The following is a 17,693-nucleotide window of genomic DNA, read 5'->3' as shown; positions in this document are numbered from 1 at the left end:
GTATGCTAGGTACGTACAGAGGCAGTCCTGAAGTAGGTTTAATCCCACAGCGACTACAGGGAGAAATAACCAGTATTACAAGAATCAGTCAGGACCCTCCCTTCTATGCAAAAATTAAGTCATGATCAAATTGATTTTATGCAACCTTGAAAGGGTTATATTATGATTCAGTGCTTTAGATTTTGCACTGTTGCCAAGTTAGATAATCTATCAAGAATTTCAGAAGTGCTTGCTTGAAACTCAGAACCTCATGGTTTGGGAGCAAATTATTGTATAATCAATATGTTTCATTTTAAAACCTCTCTCTCTATCCTGCCCATCATACACCTCTCTGGGTCTTATTCTTGCAGAGAAAAGATTGAATGTGACCTGACAGACCCCAGAGAGGTTCACAAATCAAAAGCAATGGTGAAGTCAAATTCCTTAAGACTCACGATCTTAAGGGACAACTCTTTTTTTTTTTTTTTAACTGGGGGAGAGCAGCAGTTCCTATTATTAAGTGCTATTATAACTTTATTTGTTCTGTAAACAAATCCCTCAAAAAATATGTGCTAAGAAATTCCCACCTCCTCAGGATGCCATCTTTTCTTCCAAAGAGTCAGAATGCAGAGCATGAAGTACACTTAATTTCAGACTACCAGATACAATCTGAAGTATGGCACACTTCTGATGGAAGCTTAGTTTATCCTCTGACAGAAGCTTTGGTGTATTACTATGCACCAAGACCTGGAGGCCAATCAGCCACCTTGGAACATTATTATTAGATGAGTCAGTTGCAATTCCTCACCTTCGTCATCCTCCACAAACTTGAGACCTGAAAACTCTGCCTAAGGACCGCAGGCTGGAAGAGAGAAGCATTGCCACAGATAAGTAATCAGCAGTTTGACAAACTCTTCTTTCAGTGAATCAAAACTTTCTAACAATAGCCAAAAGTTATCTTCCATGAACTATCATATAGAACCTGTCATTTAATACATTAATTGAAAACAGGAAAGATGCACACTACCAGAAAGAATCCATTGGTCAGAGTGATCTCCTATTGCCCTTTCATTCTCAAACCCCATTTTAAACCTAAAGCCTCCTGCAAGGCTATTTGTCCAAATTATTAAGAACTTTCCAACTTCCAGTCTGAGTTTACTAATGGAAAACTTACTTTCCACCTAGTGTTTACACACTTGATGTATTTGTGTTTTTTTAAAATTAGTTTGCACTAGGGATGTGTCTTCTGTAGACTCCTGTACACTTAGAAACACACATGTGAAACTTCAGAGGCTGAACTACACCAGAAATCTGGACAGGTTTGCATTTATCAATTCAAGAAAGTAATCAAAACATGAAACGCTGAGATCAGAGTTACTAACTTTTAACCACATGACCAGACAGGAAAGAACACCTTAGAGATACTGGGCAAAGAACAATCTCTAAGACATGTAAGGAAATGAGAGCCTAAAGATTTTGCTTGAGAACACTCAGTGAGCTGGTCAAATGATTACTTGCCAACAAAGATGCAAAATGAGTCTTTAGGGTTGTTGTTCTATTGACACATTCACAGAGAGGCCATTCCTTACCCATGGACAGTCTTCCTCATTGTTGAAGACCTAACAAAACCTCACTCCAAGAGCAGCTTATTTAGAACTTTATTTACATCCAGTACTCTTTTACTGAATGTGTTCAGACTCTATGGAGATTAAGACTATTGAAGTTTTTAAAAGCAAACTTCACTACTGAATAATGAAGTTTCCTCTAGCCTACTCACTTGCCCATCACCACAGATCCACAACGGCACAAAAATTGCCAAGTTCAGAACCATGCACCAGAGCAGTGTTTCTCCTAGCACTTGAAGGTTAATAAAGTTATAAAAATTAATTACTGCTACAGTTTAATTAATCCTAGAAGCAGAAAATAATTTCTAAATTTTTATGTTTAAATAAAAAGAGTAAGAGCAACTTTGCTACCATCATCCATAGCAACAGCTAAACAGTCTTAATTCTACCAGTTATTGTCATCCACTTAATCTAGAAATAATTCTAAAAAGCAAACAAGTATCTTCGATATGATTCATTATCAATGGTGTCCTTATTATTCTGACATAAGAACATGGTACTAACCTGGGGTACATACTGCCATGTAGGAATAGCCAAACCCTACTCTATTTTCTGAAGTCTTTTCAGGCTCTTATCTTCTTTATCTCTTGATTAAGACCTCGCTCTTACAGAAAAAAAAATCACTCTCCCTCCCCCCCGATCTGTTTCACTCTGTCATTTTCTTTAAATCCTTTCATTGGCTTCTACTCATGCACCACACAGGGTTCAACCTTCTTGTTCTTGACTTCAAAGCAATCATACGTACCCCTAGTTATACGCTTTTGATAACCTCTAGATCAGTCCATAAATTGTCAGCTTTCACATTATCTTCGTCTGCCTCTCCTTGTGAGCTGCTGCTTTTCGTGCATGTAGACTGAACAGCTTTGAGATAAACTGTCTTTATATGAAGATACCATTAAATTATCTATATCTGTCAAAATATCCAAGGGTAATCGTGTTCTGCTTTAGAATAAGTATTAGAATTTCAAGTAACATTCCTTCATTTCCCTGTTCTGCAGGCTTCTTAATAAAGCTTTAATTTGACCAGCTGACTCATTTCAATTTATTTTGAGCTAAAACACTAATTTACATGTCCCAGATAATTATAAATATATAAACATTTGAAAAAAAAAAAAAATGAGATCTCTGCAATTACTCACAGTATTTCAGAAGCAATAAAAACATGGCACCAACAAGCTTGCCAAGTATTGCTTTACTACCCCACTCAATTTTGCATTTCATCCAGGCCACAGAGGAAAGCAAGCCTGTATAACATCTCTAAAAACTGATGTTTTCACAGGACCAGGCTTCCACAGCATTTGTTATATTTTTCACCCTACCTTTCCTCCATCTCCTCATCTTTTGAGAGTCAGTCTGCAACTGGATTAAAAGTCACTGATAAGTGTTGTACCTTTTTGCTCTACATACTCCTACTTCCAAGTCTTTCGATGTTACAAAGACACGACTAAGTGTGCCTACTGTTGCTCACTGACAGGTATTTTTGGATTTTGATCAAATTCCTGTCAGACAGGTGTCTTTTACTACTGCCACACTCGGAGCAGACAGAAGCCAAGAAGCAAGAGCTGCAGAAACAGAATCTCTTCTCACATTTGTGTCAGGACTGAGGCACACATACTTGGCAGGAGTAACACGTGAATGCTTACTGTAAATTGAGGAAAGTCCAGGGTCTATTATTATCATATGTATCTCCCTGAGCCTGAAATAACTTACAGATCAATTAACCATCTAACTTCATTTGCTATAGCTGCTTTAAAGCCCTGAAAAATCAGGAAGTTAAAAATAGATCTTTCTCTACCAAAATACCAGGACATCCTTAACATCTTCTTCAAGCCTTCTGAAGCAATTAATGAGAATGAATGCTTGGACACTTTTTTTAGTATGGAAGTCTTTCAGGAAAATTCTCTCCTGTCCTTAAAACTCACTTGTTCTCTTTTCACATTTTAACATGTATTTGTTTTCACATCAGGTTGACTATCTCTACTTGATCCTTCAGTGACATATTAAACAGAAAATATCAGTCATTCCGGTGGCCAGTTGCTAATGTCACATTTGAGAATGTTGGGAGAAATAACACTTTCCCTTCGCGGCCCCCCCCCCCATATATAGTGTCTCCCTTTAAAAAAAAAAAAAAATCTGATTCCCAACAGCCTAAGAAGCCTAACAACCTCTCAGTTTCCTTGACAAAAGCAAGACATATAACAATAGACATCTTCCAGGCTAATGAAAAAAATGTTAATATATAGCTCCAATATTAACAGATTGTTTTGTCAGTCAATTCAACAGATACTATGTGCATTACAGCTCAGTGGTTACTTGCTATGGGAAGGACCTAAAACTGCTCTACAAAAAGCCTGACATTTAAGATACAAATATTTAAAAGGAAATACATCAGCCTAGAGTAATCTTAACTTCTGAAGCAGCAGTAATTCATGCATTCATGCCCCACAGGAGGGATCATAATGTCAAATTTTACTTGTTTTTAGTGCTTATAATATAAAAGCATCCAGCAACTTACTGTGTTGAATTATTGAACTATTCTGCATTTTTTTTTCTCCAAAGAAATTAGCGAGGTATAAAATGCAATGTAGAGATTAACACTGGAAAGCCTTACAAAATAACGGTAAGCTTTGTCACCTTTCAGGCAAAATTATTTCCATTTTAAAGAAGTTCTGGAATATAAAATACAATCTCTTAAAATATTAAGGAATGCATTCCCCTATCGCTTTGTACCCTCTACTTTTCTCAACCCGTAAGACATGTTTGGAAAAGGGACTGTTTTCTCTGTATTCCCAACTAAGATGGTCACGCACAAGATGGTTACCTGGTTTTGTTAATTGTTTATATAAATATAGCCAAACACCTAAAGGTACTCCTTTAATCACATGCCCACATTCTATTAATATTACTAATTAAAATATGAATTACAATTTAGTTAGTGAACCAGAAAAAAATTTCCTCATTTATCTAAATACAGACCAAACTTCTGACTGATGTAAGGGTTGAGCTTCTAAAGTAACCCCAAAGAATCAGAAAATAAAGCATACATTTGGAAAAGAAAATAAATCATTGCTGTTCACACAGTTATGTCCCAGGTAAAGACATGGATACTAAGATTTAGCCTTCTGCTGTAAAACCAGTTCACTTTGGGACTAAGACAATGGATTAAAAAAAAAATGTTTGTGAAGTCTCTCCTACCATCCATATAATGAAGTACACAGAGAACATCACACACAAGAAAACTTTTATCAGAACTACTACTAAATAAAGCAAGTTACACATGGTCAGTATTTATGATGTCTAAAAGGAAAACCTGAGTGATTTAGGTACCTCACTTACAAGCACATGAAAAATTCTAGTCCAGGTTACCGACTGTTAAACGTAACAGTAAATGTATAACAAGCGCCTTTAGCTTTAAAAGCTATATAATGGGTAAAGTACAGTTTCAGTAATCCAGCAGAAAATATTCATTGTAATTTTAACAATAAATAGCATCAACAGGCTTTAGGCACAGTTAGGAAAGTCTTTTGGCCATGCCCATGCACTTTCCCTATTGATCAGGGATCTTTTTGTATTCTGTCAAAGCCACCTCTGCTACATATAGACATGCTCCTTTTAAGGTGTCATATTCCTTCTGAACTTCCACAAAGTAACTGTAGAATAGACGCATACAGCAGAACAGAAATTCTCTTCGGTTTCAAGAATCACAAAGCAAGTATTGCTGCTAGATATCTTTATTTTCCTTTAACAAAATACACAAAGGCACAAAATTCACTTATATCTTGTCATTATTGTACAGGTATAAATAGTGCTTTGTATTCAAGTACAATCAAGTGCAGAGACTTTCTATATTTTATGTAAACACAAAACAGTTTTCTATGTACATGCCTCTGGTTCATCTGCAATGCAAATACCAAAGGAGATGCCATTTATCCGAGTGTCATTTAACTGAATTCTGTCAAAAAGGTAGACAATTAATAACATTAACACCGCTGTAATGACACTTCCATACGCTTAAGTCAAATGTCCGGTGACACTTTAGCTTGTAAACATCTGTATATTTTAAATGTACTCAATTAATTTTTACAGGGAAGCATTTAAAAAGTCTTAAGTTCACTAGACCAAACTTCCTAAGTCAGTTGCTGCCAGTAATTGTTCTTTATGGGTGACAGCTAAAGAGATGTCAAATTATAGGTCACTCTTAGCAAAGCTTATATTTAAGTTTAAATATGCAAACTGAACAATGACTACAACTGTTAGACTTCAACCAACTATACATTCTGTGTGTTAACTTATTTAAAGACATGCTTAACTTACAATACCCACTTTTACACATAGCTTTGACATACTGTGGCAGTTGAGGCAGTTTAAGCTCAAGCGAGATTTTTTAAGTTGTACCATTAAAAAAAGCTCACCTGAATAGTAACAACAGGCATGAACAAAGCTAAAAACTAGCTACAGAAGGCACTTGAAGTACTTTATTCTGCTTTCACTAAACATTCTTCACTTTGTTCAGCTGAAATAGACTCCGAAATAGAGTCTTCAGTTGTTGACACATTTTCTGCTTCTTCTTTTTCAATTTCTTCAGCTAGCTTATCATTTATCTGCTTAGGAATTGGTGCTTTATCATCTGTCTTGTTTGACTCAGCCATCGGGGATGCATCTTCTTCAGATTCTGTGAAAAGAAAAATGATGAAATAACCATTTACAGAAATGAAGAGGTAGTAATATTCTTAAACAGCAAACGAAACAACATTTTACAATCACAGATTTTTACTCGTCACTGCATTAAGTTCTCAACTGCCAAAACCTATTTTATTTCTCTAACAAGGGGGTTACAGGTAAAACCTGTAAAATTTAAGAAAAAGCTACAGAAAAGTGTTCAGACACCACTATGAATATATTATATATTATTTGTATATGTTCACCCTCAATAAAATCATTCTAAGCTTTTTCATTAATATGACAGTGTCAGAAATAAGACAATTATGGTAATTCAGCTTCTTTGTGCTTGGTAATGGAAGTTTTACCACCTGTATAGCTTCTTCTGTAAGAGTTCAATCCATACACAGAACCTAAACACTATTTGGTGAAAACTACTTTAAGCATAAGGAGCCAGATAACCAGAAAAAAATAAAGATTAGAATAATCTAGTTCTCAACATTTCAAAACAGCCAATAAACATTACTGCATATTCTCAATCTTCCCACAGGGAGTGTAGGAAGGAGTATCTTTACTCTCAATCTGGGATGGGAGTTTCTTTGCTAACACATGTAGTTTGAAGACGAGTCAAAAATATTTAATGTAAGTACTACCTCTAAAGAAGTAAATTCTAGCCTCACAACAGGATTTCACTAAGGTACGAGAAATAAGTGTCACATTTTGAAGCAAGCATAAGCACTGAAAACAACTGAATGCCAAGTGTTGCACTAAATGAAACAAAGGTACTGTGGAATGTTGCTGCTGATGGTGGTTTATTTATTGACTAATATCAGTCAATACTATACAGCATTAATATATACTGCGAAGGCAGAACTGATGCAAAGTTACGGCTTAAACTGTAACCAGCAGACCTGGTACAACTGCCGTCTGTCACCAAGAGCTCAAGACCCGTTTTCCCACACACAGCTCCATCTAGCTAGTTGCAGCCTCCACTTCAGACTGCTGAGTGCAGCCCAGCTTCTCCATTTCTTCCTCTGACTTGATCTTCCATCTTAGCAAGTTTGCAGCCAACTCACCTCCTGATTCAGCTTCCTTCCCTGCTTTCTCAATCACAGGCTGCTAACAGCCTCTCTGGTTTCTTGTTCCAAAACTTCTCTGGAGCCATCTGTCATATGGTCAACCCTCCCATTTCTGCCCAAGCAAATTAATGTTCCCAGTTTCTTTCCAGACTATTCCACTCACCCTTCCCGTTCTTCAATTTCCATCTTGATCCCATCCCAGCCTGTGCTCAATCTTTATCTCCCAACTGTCAGTTTTGTTTCTGCATTTTTTCTTTAGCCTCAAATCCTATTAATATGTTTTTGCCTTTTCCTGCTACAATCCTTCCACACTTGAGTTACATTCCTTCTTCACTGCTGTTGTTCAGGCTTAAGTCAAAGAAAATATAGGATGTGAGGAAGGGACAACTCCATGGCCTCTCAACTTGTTTGTAGAATAGGCCAACCATTACTTGTTCAGTTTTAGCCCTGCAGTCCTCAACTGAATGATGCTTAGCACTCTGCAGAAGTGACTCATTCTCAGTCTGATCGAGGTAAAGAGACTATTCAGTCTGATCAGGAGAATGCCAAGCATCTAGTGCCTGATTGTCCCTAGAGCTGTAGTAGAAGCGAGCAGAAGCTTCTAATGAAAAGGAGAAAACTTGACCAAGTAGATGTTCTAATCATCTATATTCAAAGGAACAGGAGAAGGATGCTGCTTTCATTTCTATATTCTACTAGAAAGTATGGAGACACTGCTTCTCTAAAAAAAAACTGTCAGGTATGACTTTTTCCTTCACCTTGCTCTTGATTAAACTTTGTTAAACTCTTTAAACATTCCAGATTATACAGTTAAAACAAACCAACTTACACAGAAAATTTTGGTCAAATAATTAAGTCTGACAAAGTTATAAGAAACTAAAGAGCAGGTCCTTCAAATGAGAAGTCAGGGCAATCATAGTAAGTGGTGCTACTAACTCCAACTATAAACATGACCAACCTTCATTAAACATATAGAATGACTGCATTTTAAATACACCAAGTAATGGAAAGCTTGCCTTAAGCCAACTTGCATGATTTAGGTTATTGTAAGAGCAGTAGCTAAGAAGAGAAAGCTCTGACCATAAACTCAAAGACAACAAAAGAAAATTAGTGTCCGTAATGATTAATACTTAATCCATTATTTAACTGAACTGTATTTAACATACACAATCTCAAAAGCAAACAGCCCTACGGTGGCCTGAAGCAAATTTAAGAGCTGTATCAATGCAACTTTAAAAAATGTGCTCCTGGATAAAGAAGTTCCTTTTTTCCCCTCAACACTCCTCCTTAATGTTTAGTACTTAGAAAGCATATGTACTTCAGACTTTAAGTAGTCAGCTGCCCCTCTTCTTGTTGCAGAGAATACTTCATTGTATAACCAGTGAAATTACAATACCGCATAACTATCACATTAAATAGAAGATGTATGTCTATTATGCAGCAATTCCCAAAAAAGGTATAAAATAATTACACTAAAATATAGCTACTTTACTCGTGCTTCATGCAGGAAAAACACAACATTAGCATCACTAACATGCGAAGGACATTAGACATCCACAGCATTTTCAAGACCTTTGGGACAGGTTTTCTTCACTACTGCAGTTCCCCATTAGGACAGACTTTCACACAGTGCCATGTGTCTGAAATATCTTCAAGGAACATGTGCTTCACAGTAGTCTGTTGTCCATGGCTTTGATATCACAGAAAGCTATTTTGAAGCCTTTGAAAAAGAACCTCAACAATGGTATAGCATTTAATGCCCTGTACCCTTTATGTGCTACCAAAAAGGCAAGCTATGTTGTTCAGCAAAATTGAACTGTGGTAGACTGGAAACATAATACATTTTTAAACCAAAAGAACTTATTTACAAGTCATTAAACTCAAGGTAAACTGACCCACATCTGCTTGAGAAATCATTGAATTCTAGCCATATTAGCTCAAATAAGGAAAGAGCACACCAGGCAGAAACATCTCTGAAAAGAAACAATGGCTTACAAAAAATAGAGCAGGCTCATGCTGTCCTATGAAAATGGGGCATATCTGGTAAAAAGGCAAATCAAATCTGAAACAGAAAATGCCTCCAAGTCCAGTTTAAAAAAAACCCCACAACCACACTACACAGACCATTCTGACCAGAACAAACACTCAAGCTTATTTCTTAGTCCTTTGTCCTCAACCACTTTTATTCCTACATGAAGTTTCTGCTCCATCTGTAACACTTGCCCAAAGCCAAGCTCTACTTCTGTAGAACTCAAACAAGCAAACACTTGAAGCAGCATTATTTCTTTAAGAACCCTTCTGTTGAACAAACAACCAAGTTTCTGCATCTACCTTTTAAATGGAAGCCCTTTCAAACATACTAGCAGTTGCTGTATTCCAAGAATCCTTAAAAAGTGACAGAACACTACATCACAAAATTTTTCATCAAGATGGTCAAGGAATTCCATAAAAATCTGGAGACAACACAGGAAACTGTCTCCATCAAGTGCTGACCATCATAATGACATCTGAAGTTCCAAGGCATCTAATGAAGACCTCTGAACATCAGCACCAGATATTCACCACAAAGCACTGAAGCAGTCAGATTTTATTTCAACCTTCAAAACATTGCTAAACACTAAACCTGAACCAAGAACAGTGTAACAGTACCAAATACAGGCAAGGCAAAATTAATCAAGAGGATAAAAGTGGTTCCTGCTGGCTTTTTCAATATGATCCAAACATTAACACTTCTAAGAGAAATACGGAAAAGAACAGACCAGCCTTTGAAGAAAAAAAAATTCAAGATCGAGCCATTTAAGAAAAAGATAAGAAAATAACTGAAGTATATTGCTTCATTCTGGTACTAAAATTTCCCAACTTACTCCACTGAACAAGGAAGCATGATGTTTGTGCCACTAATCTGCATCAGGCTGACAGCTGATGATTCCATATTTCCAAAGGATTAAAAAAAGAAATCCAAGACTCAGTGCCAACAGCAGTCCCCATAATAATTCTTCAGATCTCTTATCCACAGGAGTTGCATGTAACATGCTTATCACTGCATGAGCGCACAACTGAAGAGAGATTCAGCTTCACACTCATTAGTAAAAGTAGCTGACTGGTAAAAAAATACTTCAAGCACTTCTGTATCACATTAGCTAGCAGTTTATTCGAGCTATACAGCTATGGTTTAAATGAGTTACAGATAAGATCTCCTTGTGTTGTCAACATTGTGGTGAAGTTGGTTTCCTGATGTTAATGTCTGTTTACATCTGTAGGTGAAGATATTCTCTATTCTTGCTATGACAGCAGCTATATTACTGAAGTGAACAAAAGCCTTCCCCAGAGCTATACCTCAATGATAGCTTCATACCTTAAACTTACAATCAAGGAATATGTTCATTTATTAATCAAGCCCAACTGCCTGTAATCAGTTATGTTTCAAATTAGAGTTCTGATGGAAAAAGTGATTTACTGAAAATGATATTTTCTCATTCATAAGAGATTACTTTGTGGCAAGTCACAGGCATTTAATGCACAGTGACAAACTGACAGGGTAGCAGTGGCCTCTTCTACATCAACAAGATATTTCTCAGATATTAGTTATGTAAAATATTAAGTGTATTTGTCTGCTTACTAATTATCAAAACAGAGGTTTATATCATCTTGGAGATGAAATACTCATAAGTGATCAGATATTTAAGCTAGATAAAACCAGAAGTCAGTATACCAGTTACTTATTTCTTACACCTCTTCTGAAAAATTTCAAACACTTCATAGTAGGAAAACCCCACAGGGGTTTATTTGTTGTTGGTTTTTAAATAAAGCAACACATTAACACAAGACCACACCAACAGAAAACAAGTAGCTCTCAGTGTTAAAGGTAAATTGGTAAAAAAAAAAAAATCACATTTACTGTAATAAAACCATCCTATATTTTATCCTGAAATGCTTGATAAAACTCCGCTTTCAAAAAAAGCAAAAGCTATTTTGCAGAATTTTCACTCCTACATCTCAAGTGCTTTACACAAAACTTGCACTAGTTATTCAGTTTTTAGTTTTTTTACATCTATAAACTGACTCAGCAGCTCAGGGCCATTAAAAGGCATAGTTAGACAAACATTTCCTTCAATTATAATACCAGCTTAATTACCACACACCCCCCTCCCCGAAAAAAAACCTCTAAGAACCTGCAGTTATGGATAATACTCAGAAGCTCTCAAGGCACTAACCTCCAAGAGCTGAATATCCATCTTTAAGGGCTTCCCTATTTGATTCACACAGAGCAAAATAAGCAGTTTTGAAGACCCCACTAACACATTATGTCTTTCTAAAACAATCTTCTAACTTGAAAAGTAGTCAAGAAGCTACTAACCTACCCTCCACTCACTGAAAAGATTAGCTCATGAGGGCAAAGATGACATTTGCATCACTTTAGCTTCACACACCTGATTTTTGTCTTACTTTCATGCTAGTAATAGTACTTTCAATGAAGTAAGAGCACACTACAGCACAGGAAAAGAAACCAACCAAGTTTTCCCTATAATGCACCCTCATCAAACCACACCCAGATGTGGCTACAGTTAGATAGGACTTCCTACCAGTCTCATGCAGCCTTCTCATTCCAGAAAGTAAAGGCCAATGCCACTTTGTACTCCCTGCTAAAGATAATCAAGCAGAAGCATTCTGTTACCCTCTGACAGTCTCCCACCGTTGGTGTGTTTCTAGTCTGAATCTCAGGGCTGTACACTGTTCAAAACCTTCCCCCCATAATGCCTGTTTAAACTAATGTAAAATCCCACCAAGTACTCAATAGCACATCTGACTGGAGATTCTCTGGTTTGAAATTATATTTTCTGGAGTCTTTTAAAACACTGCATCTTCCTGTTAGCTGTACACCAGATGCCTACTGTATCAGCAGACTATAAAATGTCTCAAAAGAAACTATGTTAAATTAAAACTGACAATTTGTCTTTGAACTCCCTGATTTTAAACAAGGCAGTTTTACTAGATTTTCCTGCCCTGAGGAAAACAGCAAAAGGAACAAAGGCAGAAATTCCAACACACCTTTTTTTGCTGAACACAGTGAAAGTTAACCACTTCAGGACATATTCCTTTCTTAATTATTTCTGTAATTTGGAGTGCTATTTTCTACCTGTTTATCAGTAACATCAGAGTGAAAAATTTTGTTCTGCCATCATTTGCATGAGACATACTGCTTAATATGAAGAAATTTTAGGGTACAGGACAGAAGGCAATAGTATCACCAAACTAAGCTAGAAGCAGGGACATGAATGAAAAATAAACTGCACCCACTATGATGTTAAAATAGAATAGACTGTTTCAGTTGGAAGGGACTAACAGCAATCATCTAAACCAACTGCCTGACCAACTCAAGGCTGACCAAAAGTTAAAGCATGTTATTAAAGGCATTGTCCAAATGCCTCTTAAACACTGACAGGCTTGGGCCATCAACCACATCTCTAGGAAGCCTGTTCCAGTGTTTTGAGTTCTTCAGTTGTTCTTAATTCTTATTAAAAAATAATCTAGAGAGAGATAGATGACAGGGGGGATTACATTAGACATTAAAAAAAAAAGAGCAGACTAAGATATTAGCACATACCTTCTGTCTGTTGAGTCTCCTGGGGCTTTCTCTCTCTAGGTTCTAGATGCTCAGTTTCAGATTGCAATTCGGTAGATTGCTTTTTTTCAAAACTGAAGTCTGGAAGTCGGGGAGCCTGCGGTCTAGTTTTCCTTGCAGGATTCAGGAAAAAGCAGTAGGCACACCTGAATGCTACACAAAAGCACACCCAATAAGTAGCCTCACTAACTAATTTCACATTTCACCTTTTTTCCTGCACTATACTCTGACCGCCCAAAATACTAAAAACGGAGAAGAGAATTAAGTGACTCCGAGTACCTGAAAAAACCTCCATCAAATTTACACAAGCTGTTCCATATAGCCCCATTTTTAACTTCAGCATACTTTTGCTTCTTAAAAACCTGTTTGCTTTCAGCTCTGCTGCACTTAGGAGTACTGCCCACCACCGTGAAAGATTTGACCACAATGAACAAAATAATGCAATTCAGTACCACAAGATGTTGCCACATGGTGTTCTATTCTTTCTTAACAAAAGAATTAAGGGGAAAAAAAGTAATCTGCCAACTTAAGATCCCACTTTCCTCACCCTTCGAGTAAGGGGATGCTATGGATTCTGCAAGGTATGTCTCACTCTGCTTTTTGAGGAGCATTCTGTTCCAGTGGTCCTTAATTAAGAAAACGCTGTTTTATTCTGGAGAAGTACTGGGTACCACTTAATAGTTAAATGCATATTACCCCCCCTCAAGACAAGCGGAAAAGTGGCAATTTCTTGCACAGTTGAATTGTGAACTCACTTGAGCTAAGATGACATACAGAATACATATCTTTAGTTCCACAGGAAGTGTTCAACTTAATCTTACAATGCTGTATATTTACTCGTAAAATTAAGTGAAACAAAATGAAATAGAAGATTTATCTAAGATTCCCTCATTTCTTAAGCATCAGGCTTACACTTGTGGTAGAAGGCAGGCAAAATAAACCATCTGTGTTCAATAAAGAGCTGTGTCTGTCTTAAGTTATTGTCAGCCATAAATTCACATATAGTACCCTAGGGCTTCTTCCCACTCCTTTTCCGATACCTCCCCAAGGTCTTCTTGCCAGAGCAAAATTTGTTTAAGTTCTGGTAAAAGAGGTACACTTTAATGTCAGTCAGTTTCTCAATATAAAACCCTTCTGAGAACCATTCATAGCCAGTAGCAATTCTTGGGGATGTACTTGAGGAGGCTTATTTCTGATGAATAGTTTTCTACACATAAAACCCTTTGCCTGAAGGTTGCAATAAAGTACTTCTGTAAGTCTTGAAGTGAATCTTAAGATACAGAGTAATAAGTTACCATAAAACTGTTCCAGTATGAAGTGGCATTTCACAGTGCCAGTTAAGTGCTTAACTGCAACCAAAATGAAGTATGATGCATGTTACTTATGAAATGTAAAACAACTATTAGAGGGTCTGCCACAGTAGCTCTTACCTACGTATTCAAACTCCTCCTTCAGAGCCATACCATTGTGAGAAAAACATTGCTGACATATAAGGGCATATCTAGAAAACATGAACAATATATAATTACATACCTTTAAGTAATAACACACTGAAATGAGACATTTTACCTTAGGAATTGACTAATAGCTTAGATAGCTACTCTTAAAAGGTAATTTCCACAGTAAATTATTATCCTTTAAAGCAAATCCTCTAAATCTGAATATTAAATAACACTTTTTAAAGTTGGCTTAAAAATAGTGAAATATTCTTAGCTATAATTTAAACCTCATGGTTCAACATATTTTTAGTATCATAATTGTCAAAAAATAACATGCAAATTACATTTATATGCCAATATGAAAAGTAACCATGGTTAACATGGAAGTTCTGATAATGTTTGGACAGTTCTGAAGGCAATCTAAAAGCATTCACAATGGTAATAAAGCTGAAGTACTAAGATAATTTTTTTTAAAGTTCAAAATACAATTCATTCACCCACTTGAGGATAGATTTTTCTGCTTTGTATCACATTGTTAATATCACCCAAAGTGGAGGTTAATTTTGTCAAAATGTTACCATTTTTACTACAAAGAGATTTCAGGTGAAGCACTGAGAAAGGTCATTTCATTATGAAAATTTAAAACAAATTACTTTGCAGTTCTTTTAACCTTGATGTGTCTGGCTTAAACAAAAGGTTAAGAAGCTTTCTCTAAGTGTTTAGGTATTTCCTTTAGCAACATTTTACCTGTTCTGAGGACCATCGCCAACCAAATATTCAATCACTCTATCCACAACTCCTCTTTCTCGAGGAAGAATAGGTCTTGCTAAAGGAGGGCCTGGAGGATGAAGACCTAGGAAGACATGAGCTATGTCAAAATTATTTTCAACTATATTATTATATATAATCTGATATTCCACTGTGCGTGCTAGTGCAATAAAATAACTGCACCTACTTAATATACATGGCCATATTTCTTAGTCCACTAGGACAGCTGTATGAATTTTAAATGCACAATAGTTGAGAGTTTCTCTTCTGCTTCTTCAGCTTAAATCACTCTACTTTTACACCTTGGATATGTAATTAAATGTATAATTTCTAAAGAACTTAAGGCATCAATGGTATTTAATGATTACTCACAGAGGTTTTTTAAGCAAAGAAAAATTACTTATTTGAATTTTCTTCACATACTCTCAACTCTGTATACTCAACACTTCAAATTTACACCAATAAATCTGGTAAAATCAATTACAACAGTAGAAGAACTAAAGATGTTACCAAAGAAGCATACAATGGTTTCTATGCAATTACTATACCATATGAGCATGCCTTCAGTGTGCATTCAGTCTATACATTAAACTTGCCTAGCCATTTGGCATTTTGGTAATCCCATGTTTAATAGAAATCTGGATAATTTCAGATTTATGCTTAGTCAAAGAACCCAGAAGACCACTATTAAGATATCATTTTTCATATCCCATCTATTTAACAAACTACTACCAAAACTCCATTAAGAACAGGAAACAGCAATAGTACCACCTTTTTCACAACTGCTTACATATGGCAGTTAAAGTAGACCAGTGTCACAAACTTGTCTTTCCACAAATTTTTAGAACATCTACTCTATTGTACAAAACCTCTGCAAGCTGCATAAATTAAATTGGCAGCTTTGAGTTCTTACATCTACCTTCCTTTCCTGCCTTAAAACAGAAGATGCTAGGCATAATGAGCAAAATACGATGTGGTAAGAAATGAAGTCTGAATCATTCAGATGCAATAATTCAAATAGCTCAGTATCTGAAACTACTTCCCAAGGCCAGCACCAGGCCATGCGCCAGGCCAAGCCACATTTTTACACAAGCACAGGAGGTATTAAGTTACAGTATTCTCAACAGATACCAGACAGACAGTCTTAAATGCAAGATTTACACTTAATTGAGCATTTGGGGTGGGGAGACTTAAAATGTATTTCCATAAGACCTTTACGAATTACATTCAAAGGCCACAAAACAGGATGCTTAAGTAGGACACAAACCAGTCCCTTCAGAACTCTGAAACTGGGACAAAATGGTCAGCCTCAAGCCACCTGAAGACAAAATTATGAAACCTGACAGATGAGACTCAGTTTAACCCAACAACAAAATTACTTCTAATAACACAAAAATCCTATTCAAGCTCAAGATAGTTTAAGAAGGTCAGAGAGGTAACATTCAGCTAATATTAGCAAGTTTTGTACTGAGATGAGCATATGGTAATCTGAAGCCATGCAAGAGCTACACATATTTAATTCACAGAAGTAAAATTCTCAAGGTGCAAAAAGTGACCAGTATTTTCTGAGCAAAGAGTTCTGGCTTGTAGCTATTCTCGCTATAGCCAGTAAAAACAGATACATAAGAGGCACAGCTTAAAAGAAAGGCTTTTAGTGACCACAGATTCAGCCTTCAATTCACTTTTTAATTTGCTGGATACTTCCAGTATTTTTCTTGGGAAGATGTGTTTCACAGAGTCCCCCATAATGCCCAATAAACAAAGAAAAAGCTGAAAGGTAAAACAAACTAAACCCACTGTCTGAAGACGCAAAAAGGATTCTAAAAAAATCCAAATAAAGAATTATCAGGAGAGTAGAGTTTATTAGCAAGTTGAACTAATTCAGAAGGATGTTTAATTGAAAGATACCATGGAAAAAAATGTGGACTTCAAGCCCATCTGAAGACAGATTTAGCTTTCTAGTAGCACCTTAGCTGGGGCCAGCACCAGGACACACACAGTCAGAGCTTCCAACACAAGTAACACTTTTTCATAAACACACACACACACTGAAGTAACATGTGCCTCTTAAGTAGAGTATACACAGGCAAAGACAATACAGCAAGTCTTAATGTTTGATAAACTGATCTAAGACAGGCTTTGAGTTTAAACACAGCAATAAATGTAACTGCCAGCAACTACCATCTCAAACCTTCTACCTTTTAACCCTCACAGACTGGAGCAACAAAGGAAAAAAAGTAACTCAGGGCAGAACATGCTACCTTGTGGTAAACCTCAAGCTGAATGCCATGTAAAGATAACCTCCGTCCTCTATGGCAAACATCAGAAACATTGTAGGAATCAAACATTTTCAGCAGTGCCCTCTTGAAAGGCTACACACAGAATGAGACTGATCTTGCCATTAAGGTTGCAATATTTCCAACAGCACAGCCTCTCAAAACACCTCTCATCAATACTGGATAATTGCCCTAAATGGACTGTCCTAATCTTTACAAGCACAATAAAATTTGATCAGAAAATA

The 17,693-nt window shown here is 36.5% G+C and overlaps 1 protein-coding gene across 1 annotated transcript in view; it reads right to left on the bottom strand.

Moving 5' to 3' along the window:
• Positions 1-5,747: 5,747 nt before the first annotated feature.
• KIAA1715 (KIAA1715 ortholog) overlaps positions 5,748-17,693 on the bottom strand; it is a 38,377-nt gene continuing 26,431 nt past the window's right edge. Inside the window, exons 9-12 of the mRNA XM_010087495.1 lie at positions 15,152-15,257; positions 14,396-14,466; positions 12,948-13,118; positions 5,748-6,276 (exon numbers count right to left, since the gene is read on the bottom strand). Coding sequence (XP_010085797.1) covers positions 6,080-6,276; positions 12,948-13,118; positions 14,396-14,466; positions 15,152-15,257 — 545 coding nt within the window. The 3' untranslated portion in view covers positions 5,748-6,079. The remainder of the gene's footprint in view (positions 6,277-12,947; positions 13,119-14,395; positions 14,467-15,151; positions 15,258-17,693) is intronic.

Source organism: Pterocles gutturalis, unplaced genomic scaffold (genome assembly GCF_000699245.1).
Source record: "Pterocles gutturalis isolate BGI_N339 unplaced genomic scaffold, ASM69924v1 scaffold14186, whole genome shotgun sequence".
In the NCBI taxonomy this organism is placed as follows: domain Eukaryota; kingdom Metazoa; phylum Chordata; class Aves; order Pterocliformes; family Pteroclidae; genus Pterocles; species Pterocles gutturalis.
The sequence above is the reverse complement of the archived record's forward strand: the minus strand, read 5'-3'. Positions and strand labels throughout refer to the sequence as shown.